Source organism: Poromitra crassiceps, assembly GCF_964638095.1.
Source record: "Poromitra crassiceps genome assembly, chromosome: 6".
In the NCBI taxonomy this organism is placed as follows: domain Eukaryota; kingdom Metazoa; phylum Chordata; class Actinopteri; order Beryciformes; family Melamphaidae; genus Poromitra; species Poromitra crassiceps.
This window is the reverse complement of record NC_139627.1, coordinates 24,639,598-24,660,181: the sequence shown is the minus strand read 5'-3', so window position 1 is coordinate 24,660,181 and position 20,584 is coordinate 24,639,598. Positions and strand designations below refer to the sequence as shown.

The 20,584-nt window shown below is 42.0% G+C and overlaps 1 protein-coding gene across 1 annotated transcript in view; it reads right to left on the bottom strand.

Moving 5' to 3' along the window:
- Window positions 1-18,161: 18,161 nt before the first annotated feature.
- The window catches only part of rab3gap1 (RAB3 GTPase activating protein subunit 1), a gene marked incomplete at its 5' end in the record, with an annotated part of 96,535 nt that continues 94,112 nt past the window's right edge, over window positions 18,162-20,584 (bottom strand). The window contains one exon of the mRNA XM_083638167.1: window positions 18,162-18,506. Coding sequence (XP_083494293.1) covers window positions 18,258-18,506 — 249 coding nt within the window. The 3' untranslated portion in view covers window positions 18,162-18,257. The remainder of the gene's footprint in view (window positions 18,507-20,584) is intronic.

Genomic DNA, 20,584 nt, shown 5'->3' with positions numbered 1-20,584 from the left:
ACACAGCACGTGTTGCTCGTATCAGTTGTATTTAAGAAATATATTATAATATATATATAACCCATTTTTACGATGCAACATACTTTTTTTAATGTGTAACTGATAGTATTAATCGGCTAAACGGTTAATTGTTGACATCCCTAAGTCGGGTACATCAATACCCAAAATTCCTGTCAGGTGATGTTTGGCAGTTCTTTCCAGGAAACTGTTTTTGAAATTGACAGTATCTTATCAACTCCACCAAACAGACTGCTTACATTTTCTATGTAACTACATCATTCCAATTGTTAGGAAATTGTGTACCCAGAAAATAAAGTTACAGAATTTTTTTAGTCCACAGTACCACTGTCCATCCACTCTATCCCACTGTTATGTCCTTATTGTACACTGTTACGTATTGTACAGTAGGGTTGGAAAATCTATGCAGCTGTCAGGGCGTGCGTGTACAGACAGTGAATATAGGCCTATGGCACGAATGCTTCTCCTCATCAGGGGAAGATCATCAAGAAAAGTCAGCACTGTCTTGACAGGCATCATCCTGGAGAGTCGAGAGGCTTCACAGTGTGTGTGCTGGTAAATATGGCCTTGAAATTATTGAAGCAGTCAACACATAAACTACTTCACTGCATCTGACAATAAGCACTATACTGTAGCTTATGAGGTTAGCAGGTTGTCACATCTATGTACTCTATATCGTGTCATAAAACCAAATGGCATAAAGAGGGGGAAACATTGGGCCTATATGGATGAACAACCAGCTAAATTATCTAGATCCATATCTGTATTCGGAGGGGGCGTGGTTTAAATCAAAAGTGTGCTGTTGAAAGTATTATTTGTATCGGTATCACTTTAAGGGTACTAGTATTGGTAGGCTACTGGTATTGTCATCTTTTAATTAACCATACCCAGCCCTAATCACGAGTACGGATAATGACACATTGTACTCGGATGATACTCGTACTCGTAAAAAGTACATTCTCTGTACCAGATACTCGTTTCATCCGAGTATATGGCTCAACCCTAATTGAGACAAATCTATCTTTGCTGACTCTTTATTCAGCTGGGCACTGATCCACTTCTCAAAGTGGGGTCCAGGGACCCCCAGGGGTCCTTGAGGGGGTTCCAGGGCAAAAAAGGGAATAATTATGACTATTTTTGGTCGTGGGTTTCATATGCCTTTCTGTAATAAAACATCTAAAAGCAAAAATCTTATCAGATGGGGGACCCTGAAAAATCTGATCAAACAGATGTGTAGGCCATATAACAGATAGTAGGCTATATAACAGATAGTAGTCTATATAAAAGATAGTAGGCTATATAACAGATAGTAGTCTATATAATAGATAGTAGGCTATATAACAGATAGTAGTCTATAGTAGGCTATATAACAGATAGTAGGCTATATAACAGATAGTAGTCTATATAACAGATAGTAGGCTATATAACAGATAGTAGTCTATATAACAGATAGTAATCTATATAACAGATAGTAGGCTATATAACAGATAGTAGTCTATATAACAGATAGTAGGCTATATAACAGATAGTAGTCTATATAACAGATAGTAGTCTATATAACAGATATAGTCTATATAACAGATAGTAGTCTATATAACAGATAGTAGGCTATATAACAGATAGTAGTCTATATAACAGATAGTAGGCTATATAACAGATAGTAGGCTATATAACAGATAGTAGGCTATATAACAGATAGTAGTCTATATAACAGATAGTAGTCTATATAACAGATAGTAGGCTATATAACAGATAGTACATGTAGGCCATATAACAGATAGTAGTCTATATAACAGATAGTAGTCTATATAACAGATAGTAGTCTATATAACAGATAGTAGGCTATATAACAGATAGTAGTCTATATAACAGATATAGTCTATATAACAGATAGTAGTCTATATAACAGATAGTAGGCTATATAACAGATAGTAGGCTATATAACAGATAGTAGGCTATATAACAGATAGTAGTCTATATAGTAGGCTATATAACAGATAGTAGGCTATATAACAGATAGTAGTCTATATAGTAGGCTATATAACAGATAGTAGGCTATATAACAGATAGTAGTCTATATAACAGATAGTAGGCTATATAACAGATAGTAGTCTATATAACAGATAGTAGGCTATATAACAGATAGTAGTCTATATAACAGATATAGTCTATATAACAGATAGTAGTCTATATAACAGATAGTAGTCTATATAACAGATAGTAGGCTATATAACAGATAGTAGTCTATATAACAGGTCTGGGACTTGTTGCTGTGTGCCTCACAGTATGACTTCCCCTGCATCGGCCCAGCTCAAGCATTGCTGTGAAAAAATAGGCTATGCATGGTCCCATTACACCACCAAACCAAGCCATGGAAAATGAATGAAATATGAATGAACCATAAAAATAGAATGGATAAATAGCAGTGACCTCCATCAGTGGAGATCAACCGACCTCTCTGCATGCAATCAAAACAGAACCAGCTCCCTTTCAATATTGGGAGAATAAATATCTTGTAATAAAAAAGAGAAGGTTGGTTCAATATCGGTGTGTTTGCTGAAGTGCCGCGGCATATCTCCGGTGCCTTTTCAGATGGGTGTTGGGGGTGAGTGTGTGTCCTATGAGGTTATGAGATTAGAGCTCAATGCAAGCCGATGAGGACGTTGTCTGCAGACTGTTTGCTCTCCTGAGTCCTGCTGCGTTGGGGAAAACGGCAACAAAGGCCAGTGGGTGCACTGGGTGTCTACCTCAAGAGAGAGTGTAGGGCTGGGTATTGGCAAGGACTTCACGATACAATACATATCAGGATACATGGGTCATGATACATTGCGATACGCTACACACACACACACACACACACACACACACACACACACACACACACACACACACACACACACACACACACACACACACACACAGGATATTATATATATATATATATATATATATATATATATATATATATATATATATATATATATACATACATAAATTATTATATAAATACATTTTATATAAATGAAAACACAACTTGCTGTGTACCACCCAGGGTGTGTAATATGTACACATTATATTGATAACTCAGTGGACAAATTGCATCAAAACTATTTAATTACATTTTTTCTTTCCAATTTATTAGAATGGTATTTGCAAATTAGTGTTACTGAACACTTGATTAAAAATAAACTGCACAAGTATTCTTATTGTGTCACTGAACACACGGCTGTGCAAAAAAAATCGATATAGTGATATGATATATTACGGTAGGCTATGCAGCCATGGCTGCCCAGTATTGCTTTGGGAACAGTGAATGTCCACTGACAACTTTCGAGCACACACAATTTTGGCCAGAAAGTGCCAAAAATCTTGCCAGAAAGTGTCGAAAATGTTCCAGTATTGTGTCTAGTGAGTGTGGAAATGCACTACAAAACCAAACCCCTTAATTTGATCCCTAATGTCCTTAGTTTGTCATTATATTAACTATAAGCTGCTTTAAAAAAGTAAGGTTAGTATCATGTGTTTGGGTTGTTTTGTGGAGACAGTAGACAGTAAGGTATTTTTCATGTATTTTTTTTAACAGATTATTAATGAGTTTGACGATTTTTTTATATTCACCTTCCCACAATCCTCCAGAAAATTAATAGAGTTTATAATTATGTTCGGTTCATAGATTAACTGTGGCTGTTTACGACGAGACCACGTCACTCAAATGCATCTTTACAGTGGTTACCTGTTAGTTTCAGAATTGATTTTCAGGTTCAGAATTCTACTGATCAGTTGGCACCAAAAGGCTTAGATGTTCCTATTAGCCATTCCACAGTCTAGAATCTAGATTTTGGAATGGTCAATTGGAACCACTTGTTTTTAATCTAGAGTCTAGATTACTGTAGATTAGATTTAATAATCTTATTAATAAATACAAAATAATAATAAAAAAGATAATTGTTCTTGATCCCTTTTCTTTTTTTCTCGCTTTGCTTTTCATTGGTTTTTACTTTCACATTTGTTACTTATTTTTTAGTTTCACAACCTACAACCCAGCAGAGAATAATGTCCTACCCTCTCTAACCTACAACCCAGCAGAGAACATGTCCTACCCTCTCTAACCTACAACCCAGCAGAGATCATGTCCTACCCTCTCTAACCTACAACCCAGCAGAGAACATGTCCTACCCTCTCTAACCTACAACCCAGCAGAGAACATGTCCTACCCTCTCTAACCTACAACCCAGCAGAGAACATGTCCTACCCTCTCTAACCTACAACCCAGCAGAGAACATGTCCTACCCTCTCTAACCTACAACCCAGCAGAGATCATGTCCTACCCCCTCTAACCTACAACCCAGCAGAGAACATGTCCTACCCTCTCTAACCTACAACCCAGCAGAGAACATGTCCTACCCTCTCTAACCTACAACCCAGCAGAGATCATGTCCTACCCTCTCTAACCTACAACCCAGCAGAGAACATGTCCTACCCTCTCTAACCTACAACCCAGCAGAGAACATGTCCTACCCTCTCTAACCTACAACCCAGCAGAGATCATGTCCTACCCTCTCTAACCTACAACCCAGCAGAGAACATGTCCTACCCCCTCTAACCTACAACCCAGCAGAGAACATGTCCTACCCTCTCGCTCCTGGATTCTCACTGTCTGGATCCACTTTACCATTAGAGCAACCAGAGAGAGAGGCGGCGGTGGGTGGGGTAGGGTGGTGTGTCAAGCTCTCTCTCTCTCTCTCTCTCTCTCTCTCCCTCTCTCTCTCTCTCTCCCTCTCTCTCTCTCTCTCTCTCTCCCTCTCTCTCTCTCCCTCTCTCTCCCGTCTGTGATCTGCGGCTTTGTGCTGGGAGAAGATAAACGATTTGGAGCTGCGTGGGTTGTACTCCCCATGGAAGCAAGCAACAATGCCAAGATGCCGACAGAGGATTGGTGGGAGGGAGTGAGCGGGTTGTGTTTGCGGGGTGGACTAGGGGGTGGAGGGGAGAGGCGGCTAAGAGATTCGCAGATGCCTATGGGCCTCGGAAACGTACAGAGGAAATGGAACCTGGGGGCCCGGTGATACTGGCATCGATCCCCTCTCCCTGCTGCCGGCCAGCCCTCTGATACTGTTTGCCATTTTCCCACAAGAGCCCACAGAGACACCCTCTCACAAATCAATGGCTGGCTTTTTGGCCGGCAGATCTCTCGTGGCTCACGGAGGAAATGGCCAAGATAATAAACGCTATCAGCAGCAAACATGATTAGCCCAAAACGGTGAAGGGTCTGTCCCTGTGGAGAGCTGTACAAGGAGATGATTCTACTCTGTGCGTGTGTGTGTGTGTGTGTGTGTGTGTGTGTGTGTGTGTGTGTGTGTGTGGGTATAGGGTGATGTCACTCCTCCTAGGAGCGACTTTAAGGTGCTTGAGTAATTTTCAGCCACTCCTCAGCCAAGATCCATGCTGTTGAATTCAGGCATTGATTTGTGCGGTCAGATGCCTCCCCAGAGCAGCTCAGTGTAAAGAGAGCCTGGGGGCCCCGCTGGAGCCTGAAATACCAAAGACCAACGGTCAGCCTCCACAGCCACTCTTCCAACACTACACCACACTAGAGACCAACACTACACCACACTAGAGACCAAACACAACTGTGACAGCAGCTCCGATTGTGAAGCAAATAATCAGTTAAATATCCTAAAGTTTCCTAAACTACTAAGGCAGCCATTACTAATGTGGGTGTTTCTATCGCTGTTTTAATGTCATTTCCAGTAGCCGGCAAAGAAGAAAGAGGAGAGGAAACGGGAAGAGGAAGGGGAAGGGGAAGGAAGTGGAGTGAACAGTGAACAGTCTGTAAAGTGAACAGATTTTTAATCAGTGCAATGATCCCAAACTGGGGTATCCAGCATAGCCTACCCCTATTGATAGTATTCTGTTACATCACCACACGGCCATCTTGGTAGGAAAATAGCAGGTGATTGTAATCAATTAACAGGTGATTACAATCAAGTGACACAACCAGCCAATAAGCTGTGTGTATTGTAGCGCCATATTGGTAGGAAAATGCTTGTTACGTCATGTGAATACTATGAATAGGGGTAGGTGGAGGTTCTACAGTTGAGAGGAAGGGGAAAATGGAAAAATGTAAGAATAAATCATGAATATAAATAAATAAATCTGCTCAGGAGTCACTAATTGCTCTTTCACTCCATTTTGTAATGTTATATTCTTCAAAAGGTGGGTTATCATCTATTCATTGCATCATATGGTATAGTTTCTCTTGCAGTTTTCTAAGCAAAAAAGTTGTAGTCAGGTAAAGGGGGTACTTGGAGTCAGAAATCAGAGAAAAGGGATAGTGAAGCCAAAAAAGTTTGAGAACCACTGAATCAGTGTAAAAGAGCTGTGGGCTGTCAATCTCTTACTCAGAGTTGCAAATTAGTTGATATTGGGTTACATTATGCCACAGCCTTATATCTCAAACAATGATCATACAACTAACGACAGCGGCATTCCAACTGTAGTCCCATTCAACCCTAACCCATTCAAGGTAAAGTATGAAGTTCAACACACCATTCTCTCACTCAACAGAGCTTGTATAATGGTATAATTTCTTAGAAAAAAAAGCAGTTGTGTAAGAATGTTGAGATTTTGCTCTATAGTTTGATGCATTTTTACATCGCTGGAGGAGTTGGAGCAAAACCCAGAAGGAGCATCCACCACCCACACTGTTTGATCTGCCTTCATTCAGGAAACAGACTAATCCTGTTCTATACCACATACACACATGCACTAAAATGCAGGCAGAATTGTGACACACTCTAATCTGTGTGTGTTTCTGTGTGTCTGACTGACAGGCTAGCTGTAGAGACACTGTAGAGATGATTGCTACCAGTTACCAGCATTGTATCTAAGAAAATTTGGCAACCAACCATTGCCATTATTGCTGATATTAAATGTAGAATGTGGATGCCTTTATCATCACTGTGTGTGCAGTACAAACTGCGGTACAGCCCTCACTCACTGCTAATAGCTTAGCACTACAATGGCAGTCTACTGTATGGTATCGCTATCCCCGTTCAGTCGCTCAAAATACACATTCCAACAGCGCCAGAAACACTCACATGTACATGTTGTGACTCATACTCACCACGGTGACGGTCGGAGAGACGGCATCCGGTACGGGATGGGTTTTAGCACCCCAGCCTGGCTCTCTCGTGAGGGAGAAATCCACAAACGCTACGGATCAGCCTCCTGAAAATCTGCGTAAACATCGGCGTGGCCTGGGGTCCTTCAGGCTAGAGCGAGGTGCTCGTCGCAGGTGTATGACGTGCAGCGCACAGGCTTTCTTGAGCCATCCTCCCTGCCCATGGTAGGATTGCCTTTTGCCACAGGAGGTTCTGGTGAGACGAAGGAGGTGCCCGGCCTGGAATCACCCCACAGGGCCTTAGACCTCCATGCACCAAAGGTCTCACAATACTGCGGTGTAGCACTAAACTCTATTGCAGCGGATTGGGCGTGATCAACCCTTCCGCGGGCAACGTTGCAGACAGAGTAGGAAGGCTGATCCGTGAGCGGCTGCTTCTGGGACGCGGGTCGGGGTCGTAATCGGCCTCGGCTGGGTCTACTGGGCGAGGGTGTATGATGTTGACAGACCCGAAACACCCCACGACCCCAGTTAACATCACTGATGACGCGTCCCAGCGCATGCAGTAGTATGTATACTTGAACCACGCGATGAAATAATAATTCAAAGTTACTGGAAACCGTCATTTTTTGAAGTAAATCCACAGCGAGAACTAACAAAGAGGGTTCCAAGAGGATTCACTCTGTGACCAAAGTTACTTCCTCGTTTGCCTAAGGCTGCATGCGCATATATCACATATGCCCATATATCGCCTGTGTGCAGTCATCAATACAGTGCATGCTCCCTTTGGTTCCATGCTTCATAAGTTAAAATATCCCATTAATTTTCCACATAAAGATTAGTTTTCTCTTTCTTACCCTGACTGTTAATGATCCTTTCTCCTCTGCCCAGAACTTTTCTCAAATGTGCAGTGAAAATTGTTGCATGTTGTTTTTATATTTTTGTTGAGTTTAGAATATATTATTATTGTTATTATTATTATTATTATTATTAATTTTTGTATTATTTTTATTATTATTATTATTATTATTATTATTATTATTATTATTATTATTATTAATACTATTTTTTATTATTATTATTATTATTGTTATTATACTTGTATCAGGATACCTTGGGTGGTATATTGTCTAATATTGCGATCAACCATACAGAGTAGCAAAACAAATTTACACAAACACATGTATTCTTGCGGACACAGTGATGACACCCTGCGAGCGCAAGTGGGGGAAATAAGTCTTATCAATGAAAGAGGACATGGTCTGAGCTTTTATTTTTAATCCATTCTGGTTAATTTCACATTTTGACGTATGATTATGACTTACATTTTGATTTAAGAATATTGAGGCCAACATGTTTGTTCGTTTCTGATGATTCGAATGGCCTTGAATTATGCCTATACAAGACCGTCGCAATCCAGCGTCGTGTAGCAACAACACTATCAATCATCAGGCAGGAAGTTGACTGCACAAATATGAAAATGTTGAGGATTCCTGCCTTAACCACCTAATTGAAACCTTATGGTTATCTGAGTCATAATTCTGACAGTGATATGGTGAAAGAGTGTTGGCCATATGCCCGGATTCAAGTGCGTAAAGGAATCCAAATTTATCAGCCATATATTCAAGTCTAACACCCAGAACTCAGGGCACTAAAGTTGAGTCAGGCTTGATTTATGACAGGTTTATCTGGCTTTGGCAGGGAGGGGAGGAGGGGAGAGAGAGCCGATGGGGAGGAGAGGTGAGAAGAGAGGAGGGGGTAACAGTTAAAAAGTGCCACAGCTATTTTAAGTGGTGTGAAACTTTGTGAAAAATAGCAGATGCAATGCCTGCTCGCTGCATATTCAAGTGCGCTCAAGTTTTCCTAGGAAAGTTCTGACATCTACCGTACTTGCCTGTTTAGCTTCGTCATATTTTTTAGGGGAGCGGAAGAGCAGCCTTCTCTTTCAGCACACCACCCAACTTTGGGCATTCGTTTCCGCTCTATTCTGTTATCATTCACTGGCATTTTCTTTAGGCGAAACATCTGTAAAACAACAGTGACATCCAATCTATCTTTATAATCTTTATAGGTTCACATGTATTGACATTTGAACACATACCTCCATGCAGACATGCAGGTCAGGTGAATTGGAGACTAAATTGCCTGCGAGTGTGATGTACTATCGTATGTATAAAGACTGTATTAGACTCAGAAAAACAACTAACCTCTTGAAAAAAAAACATGTTAGTTGCTCAGTTTTTGGTAAAAGATTTGGCAAACACTTGAAGATATACATGAGAGTCCACACAGGAGAGAAATCATTTAAATGTTCAGTCTGTAGTAAACGTTTTGGTCATAAAGAAACCTTGAACAGTCAAATGAAAGTCCACGCAGGCGATACCATCCAAATTGAGGAGAACCTGCAGCAGCTCAACTGAGCAGATGAAAACAGAAGCTGATGGAGAGGACTGTGGAGTATCAGAACCAGCCATGAACTTAGATCTAACTAGTCATTTACATCCAGCTACTGCTGGAAAGACTTTGGACTCTTCTGAACCTGTGCCTGAAGACAGTGATGACGATAGGAAAACAGTGCCATTCTTGGGAAGAAACACTTCAGTTGCTCAATTTGTGGTAAAAGACTTGATCATCATCTGCTGAAGAGAGATAAACTATCTAAATGCTCAGTCTCAAGGTAAAGGTTTTGGTCATAAAGGAAACTTGCAGGCACACATGATAGTCCACACAGAAGATAAACCATTCAAATGCTCAGTCTTTGGTAAAAGTTTTGGTTTTAAAGGACACTTGCAGACACACATGAAAGTCCACAGAAGAGAGAAGCCATTTAAAGTCTGTGGTAAAAGTTTTGGTCTTAAAGGAAAAGCTCACCCTAAAATCCAAAATACATCCCTCTCACCTGTAGTGCTATTTATCCATCTATGTCGTTTGGTGTCGTATGTCGTTTGGTGTTAGTTGCCTGAGTTTCTGCCTTCTCTCCAATACAATGAAACTGGATGGCTCGGCTTGTGGTGCTCAAAGTGCCAAAGAAATACATTTGAAAACCTCAACAGCAATGTCTCTTTCCAGGAATCATGACCCCGTTACTCAAGATAATCCACAGACCTTGTTAGCAGTTTCATGGAGGAACTATTTTCTTTTGACCGAACTACAGCCGCTATCTGCTAGCTAATTCCTACATGAGACTGCAAAAGAAAATCCTATGTACCACAATTTTTTTTTTTTTTTGGTGCTTCAAGCACCACAAGTCGAGTGCCATCCAGTTCCATTGTATTCAAGAGAAGGTAGACATCTCTGTGGCAATCCACTCCCAAAACGATATAGATGGATAAATAGCACTACAGGTGAGAGGAAAAATATGTATTTTGGATTTTAGGGTGACCTGTCCCTTTAAAGGAGTTGTGAGGAAACACATGATAGTCCACACAGGATAGAAACCATTTAAAAGCGTAATCTGTGGTAAAAGTTTTGGTCTTAAAGAAAACATGAAGAAACACATGAAGATCCACACAGCAGAGTAACCATTTAATTGCATCTCTATTAGTCAAAATGGAAACAGTCACATGAGTTACCACACAGGAGAGAAACCATTGCTTGCTCAGTTGGTGTGTTTATACACAGTAATAGTGTATTCTGTTTCTGCCTGCTCTGCCTTGCCTGTGGTGTCTCCTGTGTCAGCCAATCAGAACAGAGGGTCGTTCATATTAATGAGCCTTAAAAGCACAGCAACAGAAACAGCTTGTTGTTCTTGGTAAGGTTCAGAGATATGCTGGAAAATGAATGTGTAAACATGGACTCGAGTGTGTTTTTGTTACATGACAAGACATACACTTTGTAATGGACCTCAAGATAAAATAGAACACTGGAAAGTGCAGAATATGTGACGTTTAAGTTTGCACATGAAAATTCACAAACCCTGATGACATCATCTGTGTGTGTGTGCGTGTGTGTGTCCCTATGACATCACTGATCAGTCTTGTCACAATGCCTCGTGTGTGTGTGTGTGTGTGTGTGTGTGTGCCCACGCGCGTGCACCCTTTGACATCAGTTTGACATCATCACTGATGACATCATCACTGCTGACATCACTGATGACATAGCTAATTAGCCTAATTAAAAAATCCGGCTCCGCCAGGTCACCCGCATGGGTGCTCTTCTACGTAACGGATAACTGATGATTGCATGTTTACATAATCCTGCTTTTGGCTATATTGTTGTTTATATTACATTTTTAAGCAGGCCACTATAGTAGTCTTTAAGTCTGTTTGGTGCATGTCACTTCAGATGCATTTGTAACCCAAACTGTAGCTTCTGTACAGTGAAGCAAGAAATTATAGAACACCTATTTATACACCCATAATGTTATTACGTTGACGTGTTCCAGATGAATAGGGGAGGATTACCGTGGATATTGTAAATTCCTATCTTGATCTCTTAGGGGCATCCCTTTTTAATATAGAGGTGCCTCTATCTAAATCTAGGCCCTTATATTAAAGGATGACGGCTACTGGCCTGATGTTATTTTCTTGTGTGCGTTTAGGCCCTTTCTTTATTATGTTGTCTAATATATATATACCATATATTACGTTTATTGGATGGTATAGTATGCATGCAAAGTTTTATTTAGCTCACATGTAAAATATGGTATTAGCGTTAGTTGCTGTCCCAGTGAGTGGCCTAGAGATTAGTTCGCAAAGTTACCTATTACAGTATTAATCCTGATTTCGACCATTCGATCCATTCCGACACCACAAGTACATGAACACACAAACATCAGGAGAACGACTTGCCAGCTCAGAAAATAGGACCATCTGAGCAGCACATGAATGCAGCATAAATTACAGTGGCATGCTGCCTCTCTGAAGGGCCCAATCCAGTCAAAGAGTATAGAAGGCAAGAAGAGATGCAACTCTGGTGCTTTTTTGAGAACAGTGCAGCCGGCATTTTGGCTTGAAAACACCTCTTGTGCCAATGGAACAACAGCACAGAACCATGACAGCCAATCAGAGGCAGAGTAGGGCAGGTCTTGCTAAGAAATGTGGTGCTCCGGGTGCTCCCCATGTTTCAATGGAACAACCTATTAGCCTTCAGTTCTTATAGCCTACTGTAAGTTCTTTGATCCAGTTCTGGGCTCCCAGAATGCATTTGGTACTTACACAACGGTCCCTCCTAACTTGACCTTTGTGTTTCCCTGAACACTGCGAGAGAAGCCAGGCCAGGTACAGAACAGAGGCGATGAGGAAAGTGCCGGCACGTTGCCATGGAAACAGAGACGAATGATAAGCTGCATTTGGGAGTGTTAAAGTGCTTCGCAGCCACATTTCTGTTTGTGAAACGCCACAGGACCAGCCAGCAGTCAGTACTCAAGCTGTGAACAGCTCTCCTGCTGAACGGAGCTCATTGTGCACAGGAAGACAATATCTCAAGCTGTCTCACATACTCATTAATTTAGCAAAGCCAGAATGAGAGGGGGGGAGAGTGAGATACTGGTGTTTGATTGATAACTGCTAAAAGAGAAGTTGTGTGGCTTTCTCTTTCTGCCTATGTGACACACCAGGGGTGTCAAACTCATTTTAGTTCACGGGCCACGTGCAACCTAATTTGGTCTCAAGTGGGCCAGACAAAGAAAATCAATAATAACCTATAAATGACAAAACCTCAACATTTTCCAGTTTCTTTGAGTGTAAACTAGCATTACAGGTAAGACACATTTTAAGAACACATTTTCACATACGGTTATCTCAGCTACCATCAAACAAATGATCAAATCTGTAACTGTGCATTACAATTAACAGCAACTGTGCAATTCTCTATAGTCAAGGGTAATGAAAATAGTTTTTAGTGATGAATACAGAACACATGAATAGGCTATATTTAACTTGCTCCAGAAACCTGGTACCTTCAGCCTTCACAAGTGTAGGACTTCTCAGTGCAATTTTTACACTTCGCAAAGTCAGGCCGGCTCCAGGATGAAGTGACTGAGGGGGAATAAAAATTGTGAGGGGTCAAATTGTAAATGGCCATGCCAAAAAAAATTCCCTTGCCAAAAATTTGCCTGGATTTGGAGCATTATTGCACCCCCTTGCCAACAAGCTAGCATGGTATCGCTGATAGCACTGGATTCCTTACGTTTTCTAGTTTCATATGAGCCCAGGCGCTTCACTCTAGCTTTAGAAATGAGACCGCAACAGCCTTTGAAAGACAGCAATGTCGCACCACGAGAAGTAGAAGAGGAATTCAACTGAGGGGGCAGAAAATACAACTGAGGGGGCAAAGCCCCCCCAAGCCCGCCCGTGGCGCCGGGCCCGTGCAAAGTCCTGCTGTGGGTTGGATTGGACCCTTTGGCGGGCCGGTCTGGCCCACGGGCCGTATGTTTGACACCCGCAGTGTAGAGAGGACTGTACTCTACTCTCACATTCATACACTTTTTAAAATACATGCTATGCTCTTATAGTCCCCTCCCCCCCACAGTACCCAGTAGCTATGCTGTGCAGTATGCAGTATGCAGTATGCTGTGGCTAGTGGCTACATCTTCATATTATCAGATGACAAAATATATTGCTCTGTCCCCTTAAATTTTGAATAATAAATAAATAAATGATGTGCATCGTTTTATTGTGTTTTCCTAAAAATGCCGGCGATAGACAGGCCACAAATTTGTACTGTTGGACACAAAATTAGAAACATAGGCGAGCATGGATAGAATTGCTATCGTCATAGCGTGTTTTCTAATGTAATTGCGAACATTTTTACCAGCTGCGACAGCGATGGCTTTTATTGTTTTCACCTTTTGAATCTGTGTCATCATGGCAAAATGTGGTCCTGGTGACACTTATGGCCCATTTCCACCGCTGGTATCAGCGCGGCCCCGCCCAGCTCGTCTCACTTTTTTGTTTCATTCCACCGATCAAAAACGTGGACAGCCCAGGTTGAGTCGTGCTAGTTTTGGTCCCTGCTTTGTTGAGGTTCCAGCGCTGTGAACCCGGTACCATACCGTGACGTGAAAACACTGCAGACGACTGATTGGTCAGGCAGAATCGTATTGACTGTATCTACTGTCAATGCTGGATACCAGTTTAGTGGGGCTTACCTTCTCTTCTGTTCTGTTAATGTTATTTCCATCAGTCTTTTGTGTTGCTGCCTTCGGCTCTGGTGAAATAAAATCGATCTCCTTGCTCAGCTTTAACATGCGGTGGTTTTGAATTGTTTTGAGAGAGAAAAAGTCCTCTCCTCGGGAAGCCCTTTGTAGTTGGTTGCGCTAGGCCGCAGGCGGGGGTTTAGCGAAGCCGCGGTCTTGCCTGGTGAGAGGCCGCTGGGGTAGAGGCTTCCTTTCTCCCTGTAGCGCAACTCCCGTCCCCCGCGCAGTGCATGCATGAGAGTTTATAGCCTACTTCGGCTATGTGTAGCCGGTGTGTTTCGTCTGCGTTGTGTTCAGGCTAATATATACTGTGTGGCGACACTTATGAATCAGGAGGCAGGCAGTAGGCTACTGGGTCTCAAGCTCTTTACTGTTCACAAAATCAATAAAACAATAGGCAGTTGCGTACACTGATACAAAATAAACAATAAACTATAAATAATAAGCGTTCTCAGGCAGAGACATCTCCGACACACCTGGTCTCGTTCCCATCTCCCATCCGACTGTCTGGAGCTGTGCGCATGTGCACAAAGCGACACCCCCCTCAGGGTGTGTTCACGCGAAACAACAACAGAATACATTCAACAAGACATTCACATACAAAACGAAGGAAAATGGTGGTGTTTTGGTTAAATTCATACATGAACCAAATTAAACTCATTACATATGCGCGGAGGGCAGATATGCGGTCGCTATGACGACCAGGTGTGGGCGGAGGCAAGTAAACTTGCTATGGAAACAGAGTCTATATCAAGTAGAGACGAGTAAGACCAGGTCGAGTAGAGCTGTACTGTGCTGTTATATATGGTGGAAATGAGCCATTGTACCTATTGTAGTGGGAACTACCACCACAGAAACGGTTGAGGACTAGGTGTTTATATGCCCGTCTATTTTGCAAACACGATAGCTTGGCATCAAAATGAAGGCCAAGTTAAAAAATTTGAGTTATCTGCGCAAGCCACCCCCCCCCCCCCCCCCCCAAACATGGTCTCTAGTTATTTGTTTTAGATTTAAATCGGACATCAAGGAGAGGGAAGGCCCCGTTCAGACCTTGCACTAACTCGGCCCAGCTCTGATCTTCGGCGCTCGGATCTCAGTAAAGTACAGGTCTGAATGCAGCCAGTGTGGTGCAGGAGTTTAGCGGAGGAATACGGTAGTTGTACGGTTGGGAGAAAAAGCAGTGCCGAATGAAACTGCTGTTTTGCGGAAAAGTAAAGCGCTGAAAATTGTCAAAATAGAGCGTGCATGTACACAGATATCGATTTGTTTAGGTGGCCGTTGTTTTAGGTGGCTAAATTACGTTTTAGTTGTTGACCCCATGTACTTACAGAGAAAAAGCTGGTTTGGCTGCTGCTCTGAGTGCCGGGTCTCGTTACACAATGCGCCCAGCCTCCAGAACACTGTACCTAATTAAGTTAGTGTATCGAACTAGCTGATTGGACCCCACTTCAAACAAACCAAACTATCCCTTTAAGGACGGCCTTCTCTACTGACCTCTGCATAACAAGGGAAATCACGGCTCAATGACAACATACAACTCTCTCCTAAAAGAAGAGATGGATTTTTAAGTCAAGTGTGTGATGGTTAATGTGGATGTCTTTAATCATATCAACTGGTGCAGACTAGGGCTGTCAAAATTGGGCCAAAATTATATTAGAATATTCCCTCTAAACAAAACATATAGAATATATTAGATTTTTGCATGCGTGGCAAGGCAAACCAATACAACCAAAGAGCTTATATAGCCTAGTATAACTAGTTGGTATATTTATTTGAACATAAACATTTTTCTTATTTCAACAAGTTTTTTTTCTTCATATTTATTCAGTCAGTACTAGTACAGTAGTAGCCTATACTTTTGTAATGTTTTTAAATAACCAGGCAGAGGATGTTTTTATGTTCCTGGTTAAATGTATTTTTTTAATAATACAATTGAATATTAATTTTCATATTCGAATATTATTTTAATTTGTATATGCAAATATAGAATATTCTTTGACAGCCCTAGTGCAGACTGCTGCAAATAAAAGTTCAATGAATCACTGAAACAGGAGATGTTTATTCTTACACATGTAACAATATCGGACATTTAGGACCAACATTTAACATGTACAGACTTTGCGAATGCCACAGATAACTCCCATCCCTTTAGTAAAACTAACAAAAAAGGATTACAATGGGTTGACTTAGTGAACTGACCTTAACTGAGTGCAGTAGCACTTTTTAACATTTTTCTTAGAAACAGCATCAGCATTATGAATCATCACACTGGTCTCTGCTGCTACAGTTAAGGCTACATTCTTAGAATATTACAAGTATGTAATTGTACCTTAGACCAAGAATCTATGTATTTCTGGGGCAGGAACAGATTCGGTGATAGCATTTATGCATCAACAAGAATTCCTGTGCAAATCGCTATAGCTTTGGTGACCAATGGCTGCTTAGTTACAATGGTGAGTATGGGAGTATATGAGCCTACACAACACTTGTACAACACTTAATGTGGTGCAGAAATGGCATCACTTGAGCAACAAATGGGAACAGAAAAAGGACATGCTAAGCAAGCATGGTGACATCTTGGTACCGCTCTTACTCAAAGTCCAAATGTAGTTTCTTTTCTCACAGTTCCTCTGCCATATTTACACGTTTTCCTGCTTTTAAATGGCATGCTATTTAGAGGAGCAAAACTGAAAAAGGGGTGTTTCTTAGCTGGTCAGTACTGACATGATTACAGTCTAACCGACATACAAAAGATGCAGTAAGACAAACAAGTGGCCACAATGAAATAACTCTATAATAGATACTTTAATCTGGGAAATGTACAAATAAGAAAAAGCTGAACAGGTAAAAACAAAGAAATCCCTTGTGGAAAGTAGCCTATTACTTTGGAGCAGGCAAAAGTCAAATACCCAGGTCCTGACAATACTTATGGATGATATTAAATGTGGCACAGTTTAATGACATCATTATAAAGGGCCACGGCTATTGAATCCTTAAGTCACGCCCTCTTCGGAGTTTCGCATGCGACCTAAGGAAGTGAATTCCCCATTCATTTCTCCACTGACATTTCCTAAAATTAATGCTTATATAAACAAGCAATACAGGGGGGGGGGGGGGGGATTGTGGGTCAAAGTCAAATGTTTTATCGTTACTCGCGATTCTTCTTGTAAATCGCTTGGTTTGTCCAAGTAAAACTACAGTGGCTGCCTGGTGACATCAAAATAGTATTATTGCGTGGCCATGTATCTCATGGCCACGAGATACTAATGCGTGGGAACAAGATAATTAAGTTGTGGCCACGAGTTACTAATGCGTGGCCATGAGATAATTAATATCTCGTTCCCACGCCTTAATTATCTTGTGGCCACACATTAGTAACTCGTGGCCACGCATTAGTAAGTCAAGTCGTGGCCACGACTTACTTATCTCGTTCGCACGCATTAGTAAGTCGTGGCCACGAATTACTAATACGTGGCCACGAGATAATTAATATCTCGTTCCCACGCCTTAATTATCTCGTGGCCACAAATTAATTATCTCGTTCCCACGCATTAGTATCTTGAGACCATGAGATACTAATGCGTGGCCACGCAATAATAAAAAATATCTTGATGTCACCAGGCAGCCACCGTATTAAACTCTTTATACAGGATAAGGATTTATGAGATGTCAATGGAGAAATTACGGGGGGAATTCACTTCCCGAGGTCCCATGCAGACCCGGGAGTGGGCGGGACTTAGGCACTCTATTACATGTAGGTTTTTATCTGTTGTTACTGAGTGCAGTGGAGGCTGTTGTGTGTCACCAATTTCAGGATGAAACGACCTAAATTAACCATTCAGTTCCAGCTACAATCGACTGCACTGCTCTGCTGACGTCTCCGATGCACATCTACCCCCGCACCGCAACACTCCACCCCCCACTCAAGTCCCCATTCCCCCATTCATTCAGTCAGTTCTCGTCTAATTTAGCCCAGGGTCTTTAGAAGAAGGAGGTGTCTGAGGAGAAGGCCCCCGCCAGCCTGAACTCCTCCCTCATCAGCACACAGAAGAGGCGCTGAGGCAGGGCTTTGGAGTAGGGCGCTGGCCGCGGCACGCACGTACGCAGCAGAATCTCACGCCCCGCTGCAGAAGGGAAGTCAGGCACGTTGATGCCTCCTCCCATTGGCTTTCTGTCCTCAGCTCCGCCCGCACGCCCCGAATCCTCGTCCAGTGGTGCCAGGAGGGCAGCCTAAGGGGAGACGAGGGTACATCATTATGTAACCTTTCGTAGTTCACTTATTAGTTTTGCTGGCCCCTTCCTCTTTAGAAGTAACAATCATAGGAAACCGTCATCGTACTGTAAATATTTGATTTCATTTTGGTATGATTTGCTTATATGTAGTCTCGCTGGCCAGCCTCCCCTCCCTTCCGTGAGAGGAGTCTGGCAGCGCTGGTCACCATTCTGGAATTGCAATGGGCGGCGCTTAGTGGCAGTGCCCTTGGAAAATAGTTTCCAACATATCCAACTTGCCATTTTCAGCATGTAGCAACGAGCTAGCGTGTAGGTTTCTGCCATTAGCTTGCTAGCTAGTTAGCATTGTTGTTTTCACTGCGGCGGCAGGGGACTATTTACAGTGAGACACAGGGTGGAGGGAGCAGAAGCCGCTCTGATTGACATGGTCGGAGCCAATGAGGGGCGGCTTTAGCTCAGGAGGTAGAGCGGGTCGGCCAATGACGCAAGGGTTGGCGGTTCGATCCCCGCTCCCTCCCAGCTGCTGTCGTTGTGTCCTTGGGCAAGACACTTAACCCTCCTTGCTCCCGATGGTGTGTAGGCACCCTGCGTGGCAGCCTGCCGCTATCGGTGTATGAATGGGTGAATGTAGACTACTTACTGATTGTAAAGCGCTTTGGATAAAAGCCTAAATAAATGCAGACCATTTACCATTTACCATTTTACAATGACAGAGCTTGTAAGCCGGCAGCGGAAATCAGGCAGCGTCTGCAATGGGAGAGCAGCTGTAGAGCAGGGGAGGGCTTATGCCCGCAGCCTGCTTCCATGCAGCCAGACTCCTCTCACGGAAGTGAGGGGAGGCTGGCAAGCGAGACTAGCTTATAACTGACTCATCTGAGACAAAATGAATGGGGGAGTGATGATAATATGGGGACATATCTTTGGAGGACTGGAGTAAAGCATGCAAAGAGGCCCAAACGCAGACAGTCAATACAAGTTTAAAGTTAATAATATTTAATATAAATGGTTAATGCGCGCATACATAACCCGTTAAATTGCATAGATTCCACGATAACATCCCTGATACTTGTATTACAGTAAATATAGTGATTCAAGGGGTATATTGTTTCATTGTGTCTGGGAATGTGAAAAAGTAAAGGCTTTTTGGAAAGACGTAATTAATATGATAGATTAAATTGTATCTAAGAAATTGCATCTTCATAGTAAACTTTTCACTGTGAGCATGTACCGTGAAACTCATAATGATAACCATGTCCATGTGTATCCTACAAGCAAAACAGCTCGAGGCTGGATAAATGTCCTTGGGCCACAAATGGGTATGTGGCTTGGGGAGATGTCCTCATCTATGTTGATGGAAAGGATAACTTATACTGTGAGACGCAAACCAAATGTTTGGAAGATGTCTGAAGACCTTTCATTTTTTTTAGTAATGTTGGTAACCTACTGCAGCAAGTGTGTGTGTGCCTCTATGTATGTACTGTATACATGTACAGTATGTGCATGTGTGTATGTATATGTAGTGATATAAACATTTCAACATTTATGTGAGATTTTGTCAAACTTATTGTATGAATTCTTATTTATTATAGTTATGGTGAAAAACATTCCTTGACCTTTGACCACCAAAGTCTAATCAGTTCATTCTTGAGACCAATTGGATGTTGGTGCCAAATTTGAAGAAATTCCCTCAAGGTGTTCCTGAGCTAGCACGTTAACGAGCATGGGATGGATGGATGTATGGACGGATGGACAACCCGATTTGCGCCTCGGTTTAATGTTTAATACACTGTCTACCACAGCCCATGGCACACCAATCAAACATTATCCAATAACGGCAGTTGTTGGCTAATGTTTGATTGGTGTGCCATGGGCTAAAGCAGGGATTCCCAAACGTAAGATGCCGCGGCCCACTTTGAAATCTGAAAATCTTCCGGGGCCCACCCAACCCTTTAATCACAACTCTGATCAACACACGAGACTAAGATGATGTATTTCCCTATGTTTTTTATATTATATATTTTTTATTTCATTAACAGAGCATGTGAACTTGGGCATAAGGGAAATTAATAATCCAT